At 38.7% G+C, this 24,705-nt stretch overlaps 2 protein-coding genes across 6 annotated transcripts in view; one reads left to right on the forward strand and one right to left on the reverse strand.

The window, feature by feature from the left end:
• ramp1 (receptor activity modifying protein 1) overlaps nucleotides 1-7,191 on the reverse strand; it is a 51,331-nt gene extending 44,140 nt beyond the window's left edge. For both annotated transcript variants that reach the window (XM_017420627.3, XM_025006890.2), the window contains exon 1: nucleotides 6,818-7,191. In XM_017420627.3, coding sequence (XP_017276116.1) covers nucleotides 6,818-6,875 — 58 coding nt within the window. In that variant the 5' untranslated portion in view covers nucleotides 6,876-7,191. The remainder of the gene's footprint in view (nucleotides 1-6,817) is intronic.
• A 6,802-nt stretch (nucleotides 7,192-13,993) lies between these two features.
• Nucleotides 13,994-24,645, forward strand: map3k19 (mitogen-activated protein kinase kinase kinase 19). 4 transcript variants are annotated; one of them, XM_017420650.3, is made up of 13 exons: nucleotides 13,995-14,112; nucleotides 14,856-15,016; nucleotides 15,146-15,261; nucleotides 18,011-18,095; nucleotides 18,757-18,879; nucleotides 19,654-19,808; nucleotides 19,890-19,924; nucleotides 20,246-22,378; nucleotides 22,617-22,721; nucleotides 22,824-23,062; nucleotides 23,178-23,430; nucleotides 23,505-23,713; nucleotides 23,807-24,645. In XM_017420650.3, exons 1-13 carry the CDS (start codon nucleotides 14,017-14,019, stop codon nucleotides 23,937-23,939), a joined length of 3,843 nt encoding a protein of 1,280 aa, XP_017276139.2. In that variant the 5' UTR covers nucleotides 13,995-14,016; the 3' UTR covers nucleotides 23,940-24,645. The 4 variants fall into 4 exon arrangements, with proteins under 4 accessions (XP_037831968.1, XP_017276139.2, XP_037831970.1 ...); XM_037976040.1 differs by lacking the exon at nucleotides 18,757-18,879 and having other exon boundaries at nucleotides 13,994-14,112; XM_037976041.1 differs by lacking the exons at nucleotides 13,995-14,112; nucleotides 14,856-15,016; nucleotides 15,146-15,261 and adding an exon at nucleotides 16,682-16,894.
• The last annotated feature ends 60 nt before the right edge of the window (nucleotides 24,646-24,705 follow it).

Genomic DNA, 24,705 nt, shown 5'->3' on the forward strand with positions numbered 1-24,705 from the left:
TTTATGCAATATTGTGAGATTCTCTGTTAGCACTCAGAGAATTTGTTGAGGATGAGTCTCAGGTAATGTAAAATTAGCTGAGTTTTTTGTTCCCTGGTTCATGAGATATTTTGCTAACAGTATAGACAAATACAGATACAAACAAAAAAAAACACAATCCCCTCCCCCCTTTAGTGGCGGGAGATAACTTTCCATCTTCCATGTCCTGTTAGTCATACAGTATAAATAGGAGGTAAGCATGAGAGCAGAGGAAGGTGCTGGGAAGATAAAATCTTCAATTTAAGGCTTTAGGTGATGCTAATTTAATTACAGCAAATCATCAGAGGGAAGTTCAAGGAGAAGATGAGTGCTGTTATTAACTTATTTTCTATATGAGGAAAACACTAAAACTTGGCTCAGCCAACCATACAACGCCTCTGAGGGCGATGAGGCGCCTCGGTTACCTGAGGTCAAAACGATATACGATGCCAGGCGGCCGCAGACAGATGAGCTGTTAAATGAGCTGACCACTGTGAAGCAATGAGCTATTTGTCCCAATTTACTCATGGCTACAGGGTGGAGTTTAACCTCCTCTCACGTTATCAGACGGGAAGCTGAGTGTTAATGAAGCTACGGCTCAGATCTGGCTTAATATGAACAGAAACAGAAAGAAAAATCTTTTTTTTTTATTTTTATTTTATTGAACAAGCTAGTTGGTGATTTATGGGACAAAGACTGAGTGGAAGTGACACACATTTATTTAAATACATAATCTCTAAAGTGGCGAGAGGATATTTTGGTCTCTAGACCTAATTTTGGGTTTAATTAATGCTGAGCAAATTGGCTGCAATTATATTTCTAATGTCAGAGTTTAAAACAGTGACTTTTATTCAGTTCAGTTCAGGATTTTCTTCTCTGCTTCGCTTCATTTGTCTCTAAATCCCCTCGACTAAATTGGTAAGTTCTGCATCAGAAGCAGCAGAAAGAGGAATAATCAAAGGAACGCTGATGGAAAGCAATTCATTGTAGCTCTGGTGTATAATTTAAACCACGCTACCATTTTTGTTTCAAACCTTTATAGAAACTCCTACAAGTTCTGGGCTGCGAGGAAGGATTTCCATGAATAAATTGGCTGGGAGCATCTGATCTGATTCACAGTAGAATTTTATTTCATATTGTGTCTCAGAATTATGAGGCCTCTGTTACAAACAGAACGGAGGAATTGAAGGTCGCCGGTTCAAATCCCTGACCTCCATTTGATCTGTGTGGAGCCTGAATGCCACCAGGCTTTCCTGCAAACCTATTAGGCTGGAGGAAGCTCAGCTCTGGAGACTTTATTTTTGTTTTGTTCACATTTCAGAGCTCAGACATTTAAGTCTCATGATGTAGGATGATAATATTTCTGAGCAACCCCTTGGCTTTCAACATTAGTTTGATATTTATTTTATTTTACTTTTATCACAGCAGCACAGTTGTGATGCTGATGCCACTAGAAGTGATATCCTCTCTGGGTTGCGACTGTTGGAGACTCAAACTTGACTCAATATTGTAAGAAAATCTTTAAATATCATGGCTTATTATCAATGTGGTTTTCAGACCTGGACTTCCTTTCTGTCAGACGGGCGCTCCTGTGCACGTTGCATTTTTAAGATGGGTTTGAGACGCCTGCGATGACTCTTTGTTTTAGTGCCACAGCTCTGTCACTTTGGTAAACTTGTAAAGCTTTATCATTAAAATGCATCATTTGATCATACTGTAATCCCCCGGTGAAACGCTATGTGGGCTGATGCAAAGTCATTTAAAGGTTTTGAAGAGATTATCTAATTGGGCAGTGAGGAGACATCATGCACAGAATAGATGGTTTGTTAATTAGAAAACCTGTTGTGACAAGAGGGACAGTTGTCCTCCGGCACAACGAAAGATCTACAACAAATTTAAAAGAGATGATCGACAGTAAGGATGATGCTCAAGCCATCTTTCCTCAAAACTGTAAGCCGCTGCTCCCCAATTATAGCTGCGCCTTTAGGCTCATGTGTCCTATCCAACAAAATTATGAAAGAGCCTCCTTGAAAAAAGCACTAGAACCCATTCTTCTACTGGTTAGCACATATCGATTGTAGTTCAACAAAGGCCTGAAAAGCTGAAGAAGAGAAGACAAGTGCAAGCAGGACCTTCAGTCATAATCCGTGTTTCTTTTGAGGAGTTTTCATCGCAGCAGCATTAAATAATGTAAGTTCTCTAATGAGTGAGTATCTTGTTTCTGCAAGTCTGAGACGAACCGAAGGTAGAGAGATGTATGTATTTGTTAGAAAACAGTATGAAAAGCAGCTGCATCAAATGACAGTGAAGCAGGGTTTTGTTTTTTTTTTTAGTTTTCTTTTCCTCCTTTTCCTCCGTGCTCAGCATCTACCTAATTAGCCAAAGTCCTGTGGGCGGATCTGCAGCACAGGATGCACAAAAAAAAGAAAAAAGAAAACGACTTGCTCTCCATACAAAGCAGGTACAGTTATATATCAGCACTGTTAAAACTTTCACGACCCCAGTCCCACCCACCTCGTTTATCTCTCTCTGTCTTCTTCAAGTAATCCTGGCTGTCGTTGGTCCTCCACCCCCCTCTGATTTGTGACGCTTCTTAGAAATGTCCCCAGAGTCTTTATTGAAATCAGAATTATGTTCCCCAATCAAGCACAACAGACACAATAAGGCCCACTAGTTTTATAAAATCACCTCCTATAGATAGTTCAGAGCTTAACTTCAACCTGAGACAAAACCCAGAGGAAAAAAAAACAAAACTATATGCATCTGATGGCAGCATGATTGTCTGCTAAACATGATTTTATAGCAGAAGAGGTCTCCGTTTTCTGCTCCTACAGCTGGTTTGTGTTCGTAAAGATCAGGCAATATCTCCCTTTCACTGCAGCAGCTAAACTAGTCTATAACGAGCATTACCTGAAGGAATATTGCCAAAGTTTTAGACAAAGATCTCGAGCGATCTGTTAGTTTCCAGCTGTGTTTTGGGTGATTGTCAGCTACTACCACACCAAATTTTAACTCAATATCTGTAAAACTGACTAAGTTACAGCCATTTTTAAAAGAATTATCACACAGAAGATGTTAAATTGAAATTGTGTAAAATGAACAGAGTGACAATAGATAAATGGTAAATATAAAATTACAGCAGCAGACTGGAATTTATTCTTCCTAAAGATTTTGTATAACAAAAACAACAAATAAAATGATATAAAATATGGGTGTGTGTATATATACATGTAAGTTTCCTCCACACCCTCTCCTCCCTTTTTACCCTGCTTCAGGTAATTACAAAAGGTCACAGCAGTGTGACAATATTTACAATGTGATATGGTAAAATAAATTTATGATAATAATAATAATAATAATAATAATTATGACAATAAATAAGGCAGACAAAAATATAAAGATGTGCCTTTGCTTTCACACTGGTAAATAAAATGACATGAGGAAAAAAAAAACAATTATTCTTTTAATTTAATGTTAACTTGGATATATAAAAAATACATATAATGGTTTAAAAGGTATGAATAAAGCAGTTTAGTATGTGGAAGATAATAAGATTATAGATAATTAAGTAAAAAACAAAAAAACAAAAACAAGAAATGAAGTCAAAGTGTAGATATTTGAACATTTTTGAATAGAGGAATGAGGAGGTAGATTATGGCCATTTATTAATAGAAAATGACATATACTGGCTGCTCAATCTAATGATTTACACACACACACACACACACACACAGGAAATTACATGATCGTCCACTTTTCATGGCAGTGGGTGATAATGATGCAACAAGACATTATCTGATCAAAAAGTACTTCATCATCAGGAAGTCCTTGTCTAATCTGCTCTGTCCTGTTAATGCAAACAACCTTCCTCCCAACACACACACACACACACACACACACACACACACACACACACTCAAATCGATTACAATAAGAAAACAGACCTTTTGGTTGTATTTTGCTAACAAAGTATTTTAAGTTTATAAGTTAAGAGAAGGCATTAAACTGTGTGTATGCAGCTGGATTTCAGAAAGGTTTGGTGACTATTAATAAAAGCTGATCAAGTAAAAAAGTGATTTTCTTCAAAAAAGAAAAAGGAGCGTGTACAGATATGGTTCTATGAGTCACGCCGAGTCTCACACTGTAGATGTCAGATATTGTATAAATCATTTTAATTGCCCTCAGTGATTAAGCTTGTATTGTCAGAGTTTCCTGATATTTTCCTGTGAGACATTCCACAAAGTGTTTTCCATCTGCCATTTGACCGCCATCCACTAAGTTGCTTCCGTTTGGGAAACATGTTGAATGAATTTAAATGAAATCCCGGGCTGTCACTTGAAAGAACATCATGTCAGAGAAAGAGAATGAAAGCATCTCTCTGAGCTGCTCTCTTTGCATGTATTCAAAACAGGGAAGGACTCCTTTCCATCCATGCTGCAGTCTATGAACAATAAAGGACAAGTGAAAGGGAGAGACGACAGCTTTAATGGCACTTTTGATTAGCTTTAGTTAATGCTTAGTTTAGTAAAGCGAGTCTGACAGGGTGAAATAATATCTCAGACAGATTAATCAACAACGTTCATAGATTTCTTTTTCTGGATTTTTAGAAGTTACTTTTTGAGATTAAAAATCTGCCCTTTTTGGTGAGAACAGTGAAACAGAAGTGAGGCAATGTGGTGGTGATAATGAGTCCAACCTGTTTCTGTAAATCCAGGACAACTACACCACTTTGTGCTTCACTTACAGGAAACTAGAGCCAAGGAACAGAGGAAGATTGGCACAGAGTGACTCTGAGCATGCAGTTTGATATATTATTGCAAAGCTGTACGCTATTTTCTTTTTGTCAAAAATAAGCCTGGGTTCTTTAAAAAAAAACAAGGTAGTGAGAGTAAGATTTTTCGTTGCAGACCCTCTGAATTCTGAGTGTTTGAGGCTAAGCGACCAGCAGCCACGTTTTGAGCGCCTAGTTTTTGAAAATCATGTCTGTTTTTGTGTAAAGCTACATGCGCCCATTATTTGGTTGCACGTATTATACGCACCTCGGCTCGTTTTGTCTCCACCTTGGCAGCTGCCGCCACATTTATGATTTAATCTACTGATTTTTAGACCTGAACATTCACCTTGGATGTTTCCTGTCAGAGGAGAGCTCCTGTGCAGGATTCAAAATACATCTCTAACCTGCTTGAGATGGATTAGAGATGCCTGCAACAACTCGATGACTATTTTGAGAGAAAACTTGTTGCACAATTTTTTTTAACATGTGCAAAACTTAAGTGACTCGGCGACTTGTGCAAGGAAATTGAAAATACTGTGAATGTTGGGAGACAAGCTGGAGACTACCCACGAGTCGCAGCCCAGTGAGATACTACCTTCTGTGTGTAAAAACAGCCAAAAAAAAATCACAAAATCATTTGGCCCTGGGTGTGAGTGTGAGAGTGAATGGCTGTTTGTGTTTATCATCCACTGGATGGATTTGAATTAAACTTTCAGAAAGTAATGATTGGATAAATGAATATAACTCAGTTTTACAGATATTGAGCTAGGATGTGGTGCGGCGGTAGCTGAGAGTCATCCCCAACACAATCAAGCATCATGTTATGAGCAAAAACACTGTCCTCTTTTCAACATTTCAGTTTTAAATTTTGTAAATTAATTTACTTGAAAGATTTCCAGCAGAGCTGCTGTTCAGGGTCATAGTTTTGTTGTACACCTACAGCAGCTGAACTCTTTCTTCTTTAACAAACTACAAATGTTTTCCAGATTAAATAAGAATAATCATTTCTTACATGTTCAATGTTTCTTACGTAAACGTATGAAATAGTTCTCTTAATTTAAAGATATCAGAACAAAGCTTTTATTAAGATGCTCGTGTTTTCACCCATCCGTCCCCTGACCCCTCTTTTATTTACTGCTGCTAGTAAATCTTGGGTTTCCGAGACCGTTCACAGAACAACCCAACATCTCACCAAGAATTACTGATTTGATTAAAACCTTACAGCAGGAGCAACCGCCACTTTGATGGGAGAATCCATTTCAAACTGATTTACAAACAGCAATAACACTGAAAACTGCACAACAGCTAACTGGGAGCTGAAAACAAGAGCTAGTTTTAATCTGCAAATAACTTTAGAGTGTGATTCATAACAGCTGTATGCAGTTTGTCACATTTATTTAGTTTACTGAATGATTAAAAACGAGGTAGGAACACTTTAAATAAAGTGGCCATGAGTATCCAAACTACCTCACTCACCTGTTGGAAGCCACACTTTTTAAGCCTAAACTCTGTGCTTAAAAATGAACCCTTCTTTTTAGTAGGGGGAGGGGAGGGGTATATATTACTAAAAATATCAACCCAGTATGAAAGGCATCTGTGGTGTGTCTTACACCTTTGCGCTTTCATCCTGAAATAAAACCCAGTTCATGTGTTTACAGTCAAACAGGAGGCTGGATGTCTCCACTCATCTTTTATTAAATCTTATTTCATCTCAAGAGACCCGTGTGTTTGGTATTTCTTCAAATAACTAAACTGAGACAAGTATTTTATGACTTAAAGCAAATAATAGGAAATGTTATTACCCATACAAGCTGCACGGGACATTAAACTTCTTATTTACCTTCTCAGCTGGAAAGAATCACGTCTGAGAGAAACTAAATACAGATTTCTGCCTCTCATGTGTAACTAAATGCTATTTATATTAACTGAAGTGCCTCAAATCAATGTTTTCAATTTTGTCTTATTATTTTTCAATTACAAGTAGTTTCAGTGCGTTGAAACGAGTCCAGGGCGCGTGAGACTCACCTAACATGAGGCACAGGAGCGTGTGTCTCTGCAGAGCTGAACCGGCGTGCGGCTCCATCCTGGCGCTCCAAAAACCACCGAACTTTGGAGAAAAGATCCAAGAAGATCTCAGTGAGGACCTGTGGCCATCACAAAGTGACCGCAGGGTGGGGAATCCATGGAGCGCGGCGGCGCAAAGCCTCCACCTTGAATGCGCCACACACTTCCAGTGGCTCGGGGGAGATCCGAGACTCGTCCTTGTTGCTCCTGCTGCACCACAACTCCCCCGAGTCCTCCTTCCTGTCACCGATCGGATGGCATCCCGAGACGAAGCACACAGAGCCGTGAAGTTGGAGCTTTTCTATCTGGAGGTTGTTGTTGTTTTTTTCAGGNTCCGGAAGGCGCAGCGGGGAAACTGTTCTGGGTTTGAAAGTGTGCCGTGCGCAACGGGACGCGCCAGCCCGCGACCGGTGGAGCTGATCTGAGTGCGGGGGGCCACAGGGCTGGAGGGAGGGGGGAACACGCTGCTGCTGCTGCTGCTGCTGCTGCTCATACAACCTACTGCACAGAGAGATGAAGAAAAATAAATAAATTTAAGATAAAACATTATTATCGCCCGCCGCCGAAAGTTGAAGGCGGGCCATGATGTTTTTCCCGTGTGTGTGTCTGTTAGCTAAAACAGTTCATGAACCACTGGATACATTTTGATGAAACTTGATTAAATCAATCACTGGATATACATTATAACTGATTTACTTTTGGAGTTATTGAAGATGGCCGCCACCGTCAGCTGACCAAAATGACTACAACTCAGTCAGTTTTATTTTCTTTGGTTGTAGCTGAAAACCATCCATAACACAAACTCCAACTTCTACTCTTTCTACAAGAGTTTTGGCTAATGGTTTTCTATTTGCTGTTAGAGTCAGTCTTGTTTGTTTGTTGTTGTTGTTTTTTTAGCAAAATATCCCATGAAGCACTGGGTGCACTTCAATGACTTTTTCAGAAAGTTATCATTGAATGCACATCTGCAACTGCTTTACTTTTAAAGAAACTCCAAAAAACAAGATGGCTGCCACAGCTAATCAATATCGTTCGACAGATATATTTACAAAGACTGCTAATATTTGATGTGGTAGTAGCTGAGAGTCATTCTCAACACTTACTGAGTGTGCAAAATGTTATTTTTAAGGTTTGAACAAAATGGCAACAACTCTGTCATTTCTCAACAAAAGATGATTTTAGTTTCAAACTCCTTTAGTTTATTATTAGAACAAAAACAATATCTGGTCTTAAAAACAAGTCTACAACCTCATATGAGCAGTAAAGACAAAGTTATAGCTCATTATTTATTTAACCAAGTCTTTTTGAATATTTTGAAGTTTTGCCAGATGGACAGATGGTCTCACATTTCCTGCAAAGCAAGCCCAGATCATAACACTTCCACACCCGTGTTTAACAAATGAGGTGTTTGTGCTGATATGCTGTTTTCCCCCAACATGCCACTGTCCTTTAAAGCCAAACATTTCCACTTTGGTCTTATATGTCCAAAACAGATTATTCCACATGTTTATAGTTTATTTAGATGAAACCCAGCTGGACCTAAAAAGAAGAATGTTTTCTCTTATCAGGAGAGTAATTTTAGATGTGTTGTCTAGCAGTACTATCACAAACTTTAACGTTTAACATCCCAACTGATGCGTCTGTAGAGTCTGGTGTTTGTAGCAGTTTCTCTGAGTGACAGCTGTCTGGTTTCCCTTTAGACTTGTTAAATGTCACAGATTAACTTCATGTAAATTGAATGGACAGTAAAGTTATCATTCTGTTCTATTTCTTTCTTCCTTGTGGATTCTGTTAACACACTCATGACTGCTTCCAGACCGAAGCATTTGTGTTTATATAACTGCTCACATTTGCTAATGATCGGTTAATCAATGCATTTGATTTTCAGCTTCTTAAGGGTGAACTTAAGTTGTTCACACACTGCCTCTGCATTTCGGCTTGCTTGTTTCATCAGTTAAAACATGGTGTGACGTATGTTTTGTATCTTGCAACAATTTGGAAACTGGTTAATTGTGAAGCATTTGTTTCTTAGGGCCATGTGTGCAGCTGCATACAGTTGCTGTAGATTGTTGTTTAATTGTGTTAGTTTTGAGGTTCAATATTCAAAAGTTGATAGTTGTCAAACACTCCCATCTAGTGTTCATGTGGCGTATTGTCTGTATTTTACTCCTAAAAACTGTTTAAGGACTTTACTTAAAATGCAGCTTTATTCCTTACCCTAATTATTTGTACATCTGGTTCATATTATGATAATTACATTAAAGTTAATTTATGCTTCTTTGTTAAATAATTGGGCGTCTTAATAATATAATTCCTGAGTGGTGTTCTGCCCCCAGTCTATTGGGAGGTTTTATTAAAAACATGAATTATTATCTCAATGCAGCTCCAAAACAGACTTTATTTGAGTCTGTTCTTCATGTCTCATATTACCACAGAGCTTAATTTTCCATCCGGGCAGTTTCACCCTTGTTTGTTCTTCAAGTTCACAAAATAATAACTCGTAGAATACTAAAACAAAAACAAAAAATATGACTTTTAATTAACTTACACTAAATACTAAAAGCCTATTAACCTTGATCTGTTTTTCGTTATGCATCCAGTATTTGAAACATGTTTTAGACTATATCTCATTATGAAACTGAAAACAAAAACCTTTTAAATAGAAGAAAAAGCCATCTCCCTTTGATTGCAGTTTGCTTTGAGCTCAGTGTCAAAAGGCTCTTTCATTTAAACCAGGAAGTCTAAAGATGACTCATCTACAAGGACTTTTAGATTATTTGACTCCCTCCTAAATGCCTTTGTGTTGTTTCATGTCACAGTTTGAAAACAAAAAAAAAGCTGGATGACAACAACAAAGTGACAAACTGTCCTAACCTGAGGAGATGAGTGACTCTTCCAGTCAGGAGGACAAGATATTCACAGGAAGGAAGGATGGAAGCAGTTCTTCTTAATATATTCAGCAAATTATAAAACTGAGCTTGATGTGACACAAACTGTCACAAATCCTTTGATAAGCACCAAGGATGAAAGACAAGAAAATTAGCCAGAAAGGAGTTTTTAAAACTCAAATACTAAAACTCTTTTATTATTGCCTGCTGTTGATGCAAAAGCTGTAATGTTTTTGTCCACTATAATCAATTATAAGCAAATGTTATGTTCAAGGTCAGTGAAAACGTATTTTATGAAATGTAAATATCAAAATAATTATCATTATTCCTTTGAACATGATAGTTTTTACAGGATAGGGTATTCTCAAATATCACAGAAACAAACTCTCAATCTCAATCAAAGAACTTTAAAAGCTACTGTGCACCATGTCTACAAAAATTTCTAATTTTTTTGCTGATGAGGAAAAAGTAGCATAAAAAAAAAAATCATTGCATTAATGATTAAACTGAAGAAGAACAAAGCTTTGCATGTCATGAACATGAACACAGATGACACATTTGAGTTTATAGAGTCAGGTCTTTCTTTCATCTCCACGTGTTGCATGAAACAAAAAGCCTCATTAAAATCCACCCCCTAACGTCTGTCCAGCTGTCTCCACGGCAACCAAGTGTAAACGTACGGCAGAAGGCATGCGGGACGACAGAAAGGAGAGGAAACATTTACGTTTGTTAAAAAAAGGATCAAAGATTTACCTGAAATCTGATGGCGGGGGTTTGAACGAGACATCCAGTTTGAGCAGGTCAGACCAGATGAGATTTATCAGTAAGTAAAGAATACATCAGATTCTTGTCAGTTTTTACTTTTTAAATGCTGATAGTTAGAAATACTAGAAACTACTCTTATGTCTAAATGTTACTTTCATGCTAATGCACTGTGTTTAAGCCCTTTTGACGGTCAGTCTCTTGGTTTTTGTTAAACATTAAACGTGAAGAAGGAAAGTGACAAAGGACACATTCCTGTGTACAAACATCTCACACACAAAGAATTTTATCAGTGACACAATCTGCACAGTAGTGAATAGTTAATTTACTAGCAGGGTCCCCATGAATCAAGATGAGTTCACTGGTTTAATCAGGAAGAGAGGATAAGAGTCAGGATGCAGCTGAAGGTTGAACCTCGTGACTGGAGGGGAAGAAGTTGGGGGTTTGTTTGTCTCAGCAGACAACAACCTGAGCAACAATAACCTGAGAATTTCCAGATGCTATTCCTGGAAATAAAGACAGGCTGGACGGGCAAAGAAAAGGTAAGGAACAAAGTACAAGAACAATAAGGGAGGATGATGTTCTGCACCGAACTGGATCTGCTCTTGTCTTGGTTTTTACAGCTTTGGGAAAGTGTTGTTGTGATTTAGCATCGCAGAAATTAACTGAAATGAGGAAGATGAGTGGGAAGAGGAGAGAGGTAGATGATGTAAAGATCACTGGATGAGGCAGAGAGCTGGGGCTGAGAAACAAACTGGGCTGAACAGGTGATCCATCTCCAGGTGTGTTTGAGCTGTGGCCCGGCTCCAATACCTCATTTAAAGAAACCAAAAGTTTACTTTTAGAGCACCTTTCTCAGATAAAAATGTAAAAAATGCTTCAAAATACAACACTATACCACAAAAAACATTATTATTAAACATAAAAAGTACTGTAATTTTAAAACAGGACAGTTCTTCTATGTTTCAGCTAAGAGCCTCACTGCAGAGTTTTTTATGAAGACGGTTGAGGGCTTTTTTGATTTGACAAAATAAAAGTGCATTTCAATAATCTAAACAAGACAAAATAAAAGCATAAAAAAACATCTGCAGTTCAGGTTTTGACTCCAACTTTCCTAATTTAGAAACCCTTTTCAAGTGGAAAAACAACTATTTCAAACAAGCTGTTTGGAACGATTGTCCAGAGGCACTGACTGGATTAAAAACGACGTTTTTCAGACTTCACCTAAATGCTGAGTCAAAATGACCTATTTGTTGTTTGATGTGTGCAGTCATGTTTTCCAGGGCAAAGTTCAGACATTCAGTCTTATCAGAGTTTAACTGCAGGTATTTTTAAACCAGTTCTTCATCTCTGACAGAACATAAAAATGGCAATTTCTGTAACTCAGAGTCTTAGTAGCTGAATGTCATCTGCTTAAATGAAGAGGCAAAAGTGCAGAACTTATCAATAATAATAATAATTGAACAGACTGAGACAGATCAGTAAATGATCTGAGACTGAAACTCATGTCAGAAAAGTAAAACATGAACCTTTCAAGAGCTTTACCCAAAATCTTCACTAAATCATGTGAGATCTTTACTAAGATGCTGCGGTCAAAGGCTGAGAGTTCGACAAAAGCCATAAACCCAGAGTCTGCAGCCATCGGGTCACGCAGCACCTTAATTAAAACAGTTTCAGTAGAATATAATTTACAAAAATGCCTTCTTCCAAAAGAGATAAGTTTCTCATCCACTGCCTAACATAATGACTACTTTGAATAAAATATGACCTTCATTTGCTCTGTACTACATTATGTATTGAAGCTTTTATTATGTGTTCATAACTGCTTAATTAAAAGGGACTGAGGTGTCAGAAAGCCTTCATTCAGCCCTGCGTTCTGCAACCTGTGCTTTAATGTGCAGTGATGTGTTTCACGGTGACTCAACCACAGCTATAATGAGGGTTGTGTTTCCAGTTATGCCTTCAGTGTGGTCCCAGTAGGCAGCAGAGGATCATTAGAGACTGACATCACAAAGTACATCACACAAACAGGCAGAGGCTGACAAACACCGAGCTGAGGCTTCCTCTAAGTTTGCTTTAAAAAAAAGAATCTTACCCCTTTTATCTGGTTAACTTAACCACAACAGTTCAGAAGGTTTTTTTTCTTTGTGGCTGTTTTGTCACACAGATCTGATTGGGAGTTATGGAGGTGAGGAAGAGGAGAAACATCAGTGATGATGATGATGATGATGAAAAGATGCAGAGAGAAGAGCTGGAGGAAGAAAACAATGGTTGGTTTTTTGTCGTTAGCCCTGAACCACCGGAGAGCCAGGATGAGCCGGAGGCCTCTGACCCTGAAGATGAGGAGGAGCGAAGGTGTGCTGCCCTCATCTCTGCATGTCAAAACAACATGACTGAGGTAAGCTGCACGTCTGTGTGTGTGTGTGTGCGTGTGTGTGGTGTAAGAACGTAACATGAGGACATCTGTTACATCGAGGCGGATTAGATGACCAGTTTGGTGTTTGTTCAAATTTTTCCTGTCACATGACTTACAGTAATTTTCCTTTTAAAAACAACAAAATGTTTGGGTTCCTGTGAGAACCATGTGACCTGTGCTGCTCTTTAAGCCCCTCCTCCTGCACCCACCTTGGGGAACCATGTTCAAGTTACGTCCCACCAACACGGGAAACACACTCCTGAGAGTGGAGACCAGTTACTGAATAACACCTTCTAAATACTGTGCAGCAGCAAGACGTGGCTTTTTTATCTCAGTGATTTAATGATTTAATATTTAATGAAATATCTGTGAGATGTTTTAGTTGAAAGATTTAGTGCAGCAGCTCCCTTTTCTGCCAGTTGTAGGTAGCTGGGAGGCACTCTTTATAGGTTCATTGTAAAAGTTTAAATAAATTTAGATTTAAGTTGTACTCAGTTACCCTAAAAGCATGTTATTAGTTTGGTGTGCTAGTGTGGGATCTCAGGCTTGCGCTGTATGTTTTTTCATGAAGTAGCTTGTCTGGGAAAGTCATTTAAAGTTGGGTTATGTGGAAAACAATTAACACTTCACCTATTGTACAGTAAAATATAGATACAGTCCCTCAATTTAGGATTCAAGTCTGAGGTAATCAGGGGTATGAAAAGTGATTTAGCACCCCTAATGGATGCTAGAGGACATGCATGTCCAAATACATAGATAACTTAACCAGAAGTGTGATTATTCTGTTAGCATCGTTGGTTTGCTCACAGCTATGATAGGATTCTTAAGTTCATTTAAATTCATTGCAAAATTCAAACATCTTAATGCAAAATATTTGTAAGAACTAGTCCTTAAAAGTAAATTTATTGATAATATCTCACTAATTTCTACCTGTCAACATTTTATCATGCTGTTTTTATGAGTTGATCAGTTTTGTTGATTTGCATGTTGAACAGGTGGTGCGGGAGCTGCTGAGGACTGAGGCTGATCTCACGTTAAGGAATGACAGCCAGCAGACAGCGCTCCACCTCAGCCCACCTAAGCTGCAGGTGAAAATGGTGGGGTGGATGTCCCGCCCCCACCTGTCCCCGCAGGCGCAGCTGCTGCAGGCCGCCTGGCAGGGAGACCCCACCTCTTTGAGGCGCCTGTTGGTGAGTCTCCACTCCCACTCGAGTGGATTTCACAGATGATCAACACACCACGGACAGCAACAGCTCCTTTCTGTTCCAGCTGTTAAACTTTAAACACATTTATTAATGATTATCACTGAAATAGCTCATTAAATAAAACTCCTGGCATGTTACACAAATTTTAAAAGGGAAAGTTAGGAACAGTAATGTTTTCCTAATTCATCTTTCTTTTTTTTAAGTCAACAAAGAAGCCTGTTAATCTTATTGTTTCCCTTTGTGGTTTTGTGTTACTGGAAATATGATGCTCAATCCTCAGATGGCTTTAAAAACAAGTCAGCAACAGCCGGGATTAGTGTGAGAATGTGTGACGTATTTTTCCTCTGTCACCTGAATGTGCTGCTTTTATTAGAAACACGACTTCATTAGTAGGTAAATATAAATCCTATTTGATCAAAAGGATGATTACTGAGCCAAAAACATAAATGATTATTGTCACGTTTGAAATCCTGACAATAAGAACCTATATGGAGTTTTTTGTAAATATGAATTATTGTATATAGTTGCATTTCAGTGACATTTGTTAAGAGATAAGCTTTGACAGTGTAGCATGAAGCTAGTTAGATCATTCTACAGTTTATTTTTACATGAAATGACTCTGAAAGAGTTAAGTCTCACCTTCCAGTTTTAACGAACCATTAGCTGCATCTGACAGCTTTTCGTGTCTCACATTGAGACCTGAATCGTGTCTGTATGACTTGTGTTAGACGCAGACAGGCCGGGTGGACGTGAACGTTCCTAACAGCCAAGGTGTGACAGCAGCGATGCTTGTTGTTAGGGACATCGACCTGTTTGAGGGCTTAACGATGTGGTTGCCATGGGAACACAGACCCGTGGAGGTGATCAAGGAACTGCTGGGATCCTCAGCGTAAGGATGAACAAATTCACAGAAACACTGATCTCATGGAAACAACATACAGAAGTTGGGAACATATGTAAAGTTCTCTGAGATGAACTTAAAGTCGTCTTTTTCTGCCTTTTCCTGTCTCATCATCAGTGATTTACGAGTTCGAGACCACAGAGGCTGTTCTGTTCTCCACTACGCAGAAAATATCTGCAGCCCTCAGAGAGAGGAGATTGTTTGGATCCTGACTGAGGCTCTGGGTCACACAGGTACACAAAAAGACCTGTTAAACTTTAGAGATTATCATTTATCTTTTAATTAATATACCATTTCTGCCATTTGCAATTTAAATCTGTACTGCTCGGCGCTGTAATTTCATACTGAAAAGCAAATATGAGTCAAATGTTACCTTTTAAAATTCAGACAGTCTCAAATCATTCATCAGTGTTGATTTCAGAGGCAGATAGTGGCTGTTTTACCATTAAAGCCTTTAATTAACTTAACCTGCTCAGATACATGCAGCAGGGCCAACTTTTGAACACAGCGTTGATTTCATCTGCAAAACATTTCCATCATCATCCAGTGGACTTTAAACATAAGACAAACAGGACAAAGAAGGAAAAAAGAGGTCAGATTTATCTAAATTTTTGACTTAATTTAACCAGGAAAGCCCTAAAGAAATACATCTCTTCTTCCAAAGATTCGTGCTCAAGACAGTGGCAAAAATATGGATAAATAAAAACAAAGTGGTGATTATTATAGTTTAAAAGAAGAACACAAATACAAATTTTAATGCAAGATAAAATAAAGCAAAATGTAAAAGACAAAGAAAAAAAACACAAATTAAGAAAGTCCAACAGTTCAATCAAAGCAAATCAGTCACAGGTTGAAAATATCCGTACTAAAGGAATCCTGAATGCTTAAAAGAAATTCATGCTAATTCTGCTGTTTATTTGTTCATATTTTTGTGCTTTCACAAACTGACCAAAGAAAAATATTTTAACGCAGATTCCTGTGGGGATAAGTCATGTGATCTGCTTTGTAAAACGGAGGATTATTGTGTTTTGTTTCTGTCTCATTACTTATAATCTCATTATACAATATAATTAGGAAAGTTTTTTTTTAAGGTTCTGCCCACAGAACAGCTCCACTGTTTGTTTGTTTGTTTTTTAGCGCTGCAATGCTTTTTAAAAACACAAATAAACAACCTGGAAAGAAAACTATCTGATGTAAAGATAATTCTTTATTCATTCATAATATTTTACTTGTTTTGGTAACATCAGATTAGCTGATCTTATTCACTTCAATCTGTTGTTGGTTTTACTTTGTCCACTGATCAGTTTAATGCAGAAGACACACTCATTTCAACATTTACTGTAAAAACATTTTTAAACTATTTGTAAGAAATCATTTTCTTTCTTTGTGCTTTTTACACTCAGTCAAATGTTCCTGAGTTCCTCTTTAATCCTGCTTCTCACAGGAAAACCGCAGCCTGCAGTGAAGTTATTGCAATCAATATTCATACAAATTAAGCTTTTATTTTTGAGTAAAAGGGGCTTTTTCCTGTACGCACTGACAAAGAAACCTAATGATCAGCGTCTAAAATAGGCCATGAGATCAAATCACCTGCAGGGAGACGGGGGTGGAGTAGTGACTGTATGGGAGGGCTTTTCCCCACAAAACAAAGCTCTCATGTGAGAAACCTGCCTGAACATCTTTCACTTCAGCCTCAGCAGCAGCTCAGACAGACAGAAAGGCATTCCTGTGACAGAAAATCCACCATGTTTATGTGCAAAACCAGAATTAAAGTGTGAGTTTCAGGGTTTTATTCACAAGTAAAGAGTTAAAGAGTTTTTTTTTTACCAACATGTGAGCAGAATGGAGCAACAGGATTAGAAACAGGTAATACCACTTCATTCTTCTGTTACAGGCATTTGTGTTCTGTTGTTTAATATTTCACATTTTCTGCTGAAAGAGAACGTCTGATCTTAGTACGGGACGCTTTGAGTGACCAGAAAGGTTCACACTCAGGTTGCTATCATGGCTTTTTGCTATAATATGCATTTAAAGACTCAGTTATATGCCTGATTTGTTGCATCTGAACTTAAAATAGTCATACAACTTCCAATTCTTTTCTTTTCATTGTTTTCTTTTTGACGCGGCTTCTTCCTGGACAGTATTTTTTTTTTTTTACAAGGAGCCTATAGAACAATATTTAACTTCTAGTAAATCCTAGATTATTTTTTATAATTTGAAATATTTCACACAGAAGCTGAAACAACCACTTCACCACTAATAACCTTTGTATATCAGCATAATCTTTGTGTTTATTATATTTGAATACTTATTGCCCGCCATCAAAGGTAAAGCAGTGATAACTTTTTTTAGCTGTATCTCTGTGTGTACGTGTTAATTTGTCATTAGAATTAGCAAATAGCTCATCAACCACTGGAGCAATTTTAATGAAACTATTAGAAAGTAATCATCTACAGCTGAATAACTTTTGGAGTCAGCCGAGTTCAAGATGGCCGCCACAGCTAATCAGCTTTAGCAAACCCAACCATGTCTATAACTCAGCCAGTCTTACAAATATTTAGCTAAAATCTGGTGTGGTAAACTCAGAAATGAAGCATTAGATGCACGTCTACAACTGACTCACAAAATTCAAGATGGCCACCACAGGTAATCAACATTTGCCAACACAAAAATAGTGTGGTAGTAACTGAGAGTCACTGACAACATGTTCTCTGAGCGCTAACGTATCTCATAGATCCCACAAAATGTCACTGATAAACAGCTACAACGCCAACCCTTCTCAGGAAGACAGTTTCTACGATTTTCAAACAGTCTGACGAAAGGAGGCAACCGATATAGATTCCTTACATTAAGGCTGGATGTTTGATTCCTTTTTTTATTTGTGTCTTGTTTAATAAAACAATAATAATTACAGACAAAAAGAATTGCAGCTCACGTATATGTAACTTTTAGTTTAAGATAATCTTTGTGTTTCTGCTGCAGATAAGCAGCAAACCAGTTTCCAAAGCATCATGGAAACACTGAAAGACTCTGGAGGAGCCAATCAGGACGTAAAGAAGGGAAGCAGGTGGGCAACAAGAAATCCCATATTTTTCTTACATATTCTCACATCAAGTCATTGATGTTTATTAGCCAAAAAAAAGAGGAAACGGCCACCAGTGATTGAATAGACTGACTCCTATAAACACATAAAACCACAAACAGGTGTTTACACACAAACATTTTTAGTGTGTACAGTTAACACCCCTCTACCCTCCATCCCACAGTCATTATAAACTCTGTTCACTTCCTGCTGGGCTGCTTAGCATATGCCTCCAAGTTTTACACCAACAGTAGAATGGAGTCGTGTCTGGTTACAGTTGCAGACCTGTATGCAAGCACCTGTCACCGTGTCCAGAGGACAATCTGTTCTACCCAAACAGGTTCCAAACACAGATACAGGGGGAGAAAACGCTGGTGAATCAGCCCATTGTCTGTTATGAGCAACTGAATCAAGTCCAAGCTCTGGGAGGAGAATACAGCTCTTTGAGCTGCTCTCTTATTTCATCAGACCAGCTTCCAGAGAGATGTCAGGGAGGGAGTCTTTACCAAGTCTGGCACAATCCAATAAAAGTTAAAGATATTTATACTCTGTATAGCTTATAATGTTTAAGAACATACGTTATTTGACTCAGGACGGAAAAAAATAAATAAAATTCTAGTAACTCTTGTTTTTCTTGCCTCCCTAGCAAAGGGTTGTGTCTCCCCAGTCTGAGCAACAACATCAGACACTGGGGTCAAATGGATACTGCTCTGTCAAGTGGTTTACTGAATACCAGGACCCTCTGCCAGCCAGTGCCCCCCATACAAAGGTACATAAACTCAGAGTCCCTGTTTACATGGCTAACAGTTCGGAAACTAAAAGAGAAAACTTGTTGGTCTAGTTGTGTCTTTTCAAACACAAAGATCCAACAGAGGTCTGAGTATCTGTACAACCCCAGCAGTTAACTTGACCCAAACTTTAAGCATAATTCACAAGTTTGGGAACGCTCTGAGTCATACTGTAGCATCGCACTGGGCTTGACTGGCAGAAATCACTTGGAAACACAAATCTCCAAGAAAATACGTGAATTTATACTTGTAGTCACTCGGGTGGTACTTACGACATGTTTGTAATGTGAGATTGTGACAAAAACAACACAATCTGCTGGCTTCCTTAGATAAAAAACTTTTACTAATTTGCCTTTTATAATGTATGTGAATGTTTCTTTGCAGTGCCCTGAGATGACTTTTATTCTGAATTGGTGCTAAATAAACAAACTGAACTGAATTGAAATCTGGTCCAAAGTTTACCAGGAGTTTGCACCCATATTGAGCAAATTTTGAGCACCCTAGAGTTACAGAAACTAAGTTGGGACAGGTTCCAGATGCCCATGAAGACCCACAACACAACTTTTTTTGAACATGTTCAACAAACCCCCTGTGAATATTTTGAGACATTTTGGAAGCTTCATTGCGAATGCCGTTCACAGTTTGTTGCCAACAGTTAAAAAAAGTGAAAACTAATTAGTTATTCAAGAACAAACAATGACACTAAATAATAATGATCAACAAACTAATGAGTGACTGTGATTTGTACCCAAAAGACAGAGAACAAGAAGTGTAGTTGATGCCTCTCCACCTTCCCACGGTCTGCTGTCCGTGGTGGAGTCCAGCCCGCTCAGCCAATCAGCGCCCAGCATCATGGAACCTCTGATGTTCTCCAACAGCATGATGCAGGCCAGAACCCACATTCAGAACCGTATGTATATTTAGAGATGAGGTTTGTAGAACTTTGATCCTTGATGGTGGTTTTAAAGTAATAGTATCTTTCTGTCTCCAGGACTGGGCTCACAAAACATTTTACATGAACAAAAGGTGAGCTTCAGTTGAACGTATTCCAGCTTCACATGTTTGTCTTTCATGGTTGAAGTCTGTTTGGTTTCATTTATGAAAAAAAAGTTGCACTTCAATCCATCTGTTTAAATCCGTATTTGCACATAAAAACAAATCTCAAAGTTTGGAAGAAAATGGTACCCTTATGTTAATTCACGTAACAGTAGTGCATGAAAACGTGCACAAAGTAGCATTTTAATATGCAGATTTTACTATTTGAATGAGGACCCAGCAACAGATTGTTTACACCATCAGTTGTAACTATTAAATTATTAAATTATTGCTTCTCTTTTGTTTTCACAGGATCTTTTGCCAGTTTTGCGCTCCCAAACACCCAAGCTCTTGGCACCACTAGATGGCCGACCCAAAGACAGCAAAGCTCTGCCTGTTCTACAGCAACACATTCCCCTAAAGCCCATTACCCCGAGTCCTCATTGCTCCAGGACTCAGCTGAGGAGGGACAGGCTGTCCTGGGACAGTCCAAGCAATGGTCCTCCCATCAGAGAGGCAGGCGGTGACGAAAGTGGGTCCAGCAGCAACAACAACCAGAGTTCTGTCAGCCTTGAGAATCCGGATGATGAGAGACAGTTTCAGAAGACTGCTCATAAAGACAGAACTCTGAGGTTCTTTGGGGATGGGTTTTGGCAACATTCAAAAGATGTGATTTCACCTGAGGAAGATTTCTCTGGAGAGAAAATGCAGCACTTGAAAGCCCAGTCCAAAAACAATCTGGTTCCACTTGTCAACAGATCAATACATACTGAAGAGAGAGACCATCATCTCCATAAAGAAAAACCCAAGAACCCTCAATGTGAAGCAAACTACGTGAATCATCCAAAAGAATCTGCTAAGACTGAGTCCTCAGATGATTTTAATTATGCTCAAAAAGGGGACATTTTGATTTCTAAGAACAATCAAACCCACATCACATCAGCATTTAGAGAGGACAAAAGGAATGAAGATTGTATGACTAAATCCAAGACTGAAATGAGCCACCCAGTTATATTTGATGTAAACAATCTTCTAGATGATGGTACAGAATGTTCTGAAAATGACAAAAACAAGCAGTTTATAGAAGAGACAGAGTCAGCACGAAACAAGTCCTGTGATCAAACCAGTGCAATGGATGCTATGTTAAAAACAGGTACTGCTGAGGGGAAAAGCAGAATATTTACTGTAAATCCAAAGAACAAGAAGACATTTAAAGCCCTAAAGCCAGTCCGGAACAGGGAGAGAAGAACCAGCATGACCGGTCAGCTGAGGACAAATAATCAAAGTAAACAATCTGTTAATGTGCTCGGACATAAAAATCAAAACACCATAAGCGTCAATAAGTCCAAAATCAAACAGAAGTACCCTGAGATTTCCACAGATGTCAAAGAAAAAATCAGGAAAAGCCCTGACACGACTGTTACTTTGGCTAAAGACAAGTTAAAGATGAAATCTGTCAGTGATGCTGGTTCTAACTTCGACACCCCAACACCATGCAAAGACTCTGAACTCTCACAGAGCAACATAACACATCAGCACGCAACAGTGAGGGAACTAAAAAGTGCCCAGCAGTCGAGGAAACCAGGTTTAGGTGGAAAAAACACAAGATCTAAATCTGCAGGGGACCTCATCACCTACAAAGACTTGTTTCAGCAGATACCAAGCAACGCTGAAGGGCCAGCCATTTACGAGATGTTCGCTGGTCCTATTTTTGAGAACCTCCGAGTTTCCAGCTCCTGTGCTGCAACTAGAAAGACAAAACAGGGATACAAGGTCAAACCCAGGCCATTAAAAACTATACAGAAGCTGAAGCGAAGCTCAGGAGAGAGTACAACTGCTTTGGCTAAAAGCAAAACAAAACCAGTGCCACCTAGAGTGAAACCTCACTCTGGAGTTGGAACAAGGAGGGCCATCTGCGAAACAGAAATTAGGGCTAAACTAGAAGCTGTAGGAGTTTCTGATGTTAGTCTTAAGAAAGTTCAGGACGAAAGTGAAGACCATGCATTATCAACCATAGAAGAAGCTGCTTCTAGATATGATTCTGACACATTAAAACCAGAAGAAGAATCTCTGACAACATTAACTTCTTCTATTTATCTTGTAGATTACACTTTCATGCAAAACCACAAAATGACTTTCAATACTTCAACACAAACCTCAACCCAACAGGTTTCAGAGGCGTCATTATTGCCAAGTTCCCAACAAGCAAAGACATCTTCCAGCAGCAGCCGCCACACCATTATGTCACCAGTCTACAAAAGGTTTCTGGATGAGGTGGGAGATGGTCCGCTCACAGATGACTTACTGCAATGTCTGGCAGAAGAGCTCATCTCCTTGGATGAACGAGATGCATCGACAGGATTCGAAGACCCCGAGCAAAAGAAAAAGGAGTTTAACAGAGAAGAGAAACTTGAGTTTATGAGTTTACCTCATAAATCTCCTGAGGTAAATTCTTTGATTCCAAACATAACAGAAAAGTCATTTCTTAGTTTCTAATGAACCATATAAAAAACGATTAAAAAAAAGTTAAGGAAAGACATGACTGTGATAAAACATTGCTGTTTTTATGCAAAATAGCCACAATCAAAGACAGATTTGTATTCATGTTTATCTTTTATCCAAGATGATTGGACTAATTGTACTGAGCAACATTTTAAGCTAATTCTTGAATAATTTATTCCAGGTTGCTCCGATAGAAAGTGAAGCTGTTCCTGGTGATGAGTTGGGTGTAGTGGACACCATCACATGGACAAAGGGGGAAGTACTTGGCAAGGGTGCTTACGGCACAGTATGTATAAAACTGCACTATTAGTTTTAGGAGTGGTGTTATTCTTACTTTCATAGCAACAGCAGATAGACATCCAAACTCTGACTGAAACTACCTCCTCAGGTGTACTGTGGCCTTACCAGTCAGGGCCAGCTGATAGCAGTGAAGCAGGTTCACCTGGACTCCTCTGACTCTGACACTGCAAATAAAGAGTACAGTCGTCTTCAGGGGGAGGTGGAATTACTTAAAACCCTTCGACACATCAATATTGTTGGCTTCCTGGGGACCTCCTTATACCAACATGTTGTTTCCATCTTCATGGAGTATATCCCAGGAGGATCCATTGCTAGCATACTTCACAGGTTCAGTGTTTAGTTTTTGCTAACTATAACAACAACACAAAGCCCCTTTTTAAATTTCTGACATAATAAATGTTACTTACAGGTGTCTTTAGTATTGTTCTCTACGTATCTCCAGGTTCGGTCCGTTGCCAGAGCGAGTCCTGGCTCTGTACACTCATCAGATCCTTGAAGGGGTGGCATACCTTCATCTGAACAGGGTGATTCATAGAGATTTAAAGGGAAACAATGTCATGTTGATGCCGACTGGTGTCATAAAGCTCATCGACTTCGGCTGTGCACGGCGTCTCAGTTGCTTAAATCACACGGCTTGTAACAGTGGAGAACTGCTCAAATCTGTCCATGGCACACCTTACTGGATAGCACCAGAGGTAAATCTGATTTTTAGTATTGGTTTAAAGTGTTTCAGTGGTTCACTCACCTCTAACTCCTCCCGTCCTGTTAGGTTATCAATGAGTCAGGATATGGCAGGAAGTCAGATATTTGGAGTGTCGGTTGCACAGTGTTTGAAATGGCCACAGGAAAACCTCCACTTTCACACATGGCCAAGATGGCTGCCTTGTTCTACATTGGGACTCGAAGAGGGTCGATGCCAATGCTGCCAGACGGGTTCTCAGAGAGTGCCAAAGACTTTGTAAGAATCTGTTTGACTAGGTAAGCAATTAACAGAAAAAATCCACTTAGTGTGAACCTGTCACTGATTCTGCTGATGACAAACTTTTTTTTTAATGCTTTCTTTTACTTTAGTGACCAGAAACTAAGGCCGTCAGCTGACCAGCTCCTACAGCATTCTTTTGTCCATAAAAAGGAAACTAATATAAAAGCTTGTGAAATGCACAGACAGAAATGTGCTCACCAGATGGGACTGTGGAAATTCTAAGAAAGCAGATGTTTGTAAATTTATAGCAGACTCCAGCCAACATGCTCACTGTGGTCTGAGGAGTGTCGGCATCGAGCGCCTCGACTAAACCGTCTTCCACCCTGCAGCACCAGCTGTTTATTAAAAGTGGCCTAAAAGAACATTTGGTTTTTTTTCCCGTGACCCAACTTGCCATACAGCAGAGAGACAGGATGGGCTTTGGACTGAACCTCACATACTGTGGTCATTCTTATTAAAAGGTTTAAAAATAATCTACAAAAGCACTTTTAACACCTTTCAAATGCTGCAATATTAAATGATAAATGTGCTTATATAGGATTCTTGCTTTGATTGTGACTTCAATTTAACATTGAGATAAATCCTGTGTGCCAGTTATATCTGAAGAGTGAAAACATGTTTCAAATATGTGGGGTCCTTTTGGATCCTTTTATTTCCTTTATATGAGCTAATAAGCAATCAGATTTTAGACTTATAATTTTTGTAGACACTACTGTGGAGAAATGTTGGTACCAATACACAACACAGCCTGGTACATACCAGGGAAGTACATAATATGTACCTGTAAGTACCAGGTACACGATCAGTACACACCGAGCTGCATTATGTATTGCAACCAAAAGGTTTAATATTTTTAATATTAAATAACTGTTTTTCCCATAAATAATATATTGGTTCATATAATAAAACAAGCAGATTTTATACCGTGTACGGGTGACTGAAGTTTATTTAAGTTATTGAAATGCAAAAAGGAAAAGTGATGAGTGAC

Source organism: Kryptolebias marmoratus, linkage group LG6 (assembly GCF_001649575.2).
Source record: "Kryptolebias marmoratus isolate JLee-2015 linkage group LG6, ASM164957v2, whole genome shotgun sequence".
Taxonomy (NCBI): domain Eukaryota; kingdom Metazoa; phylum Chordata; class Actinopteri; order Cyprinodontiformes; family Rivulidae; genus Kryptolebias; species Kryptolebias marmoratus.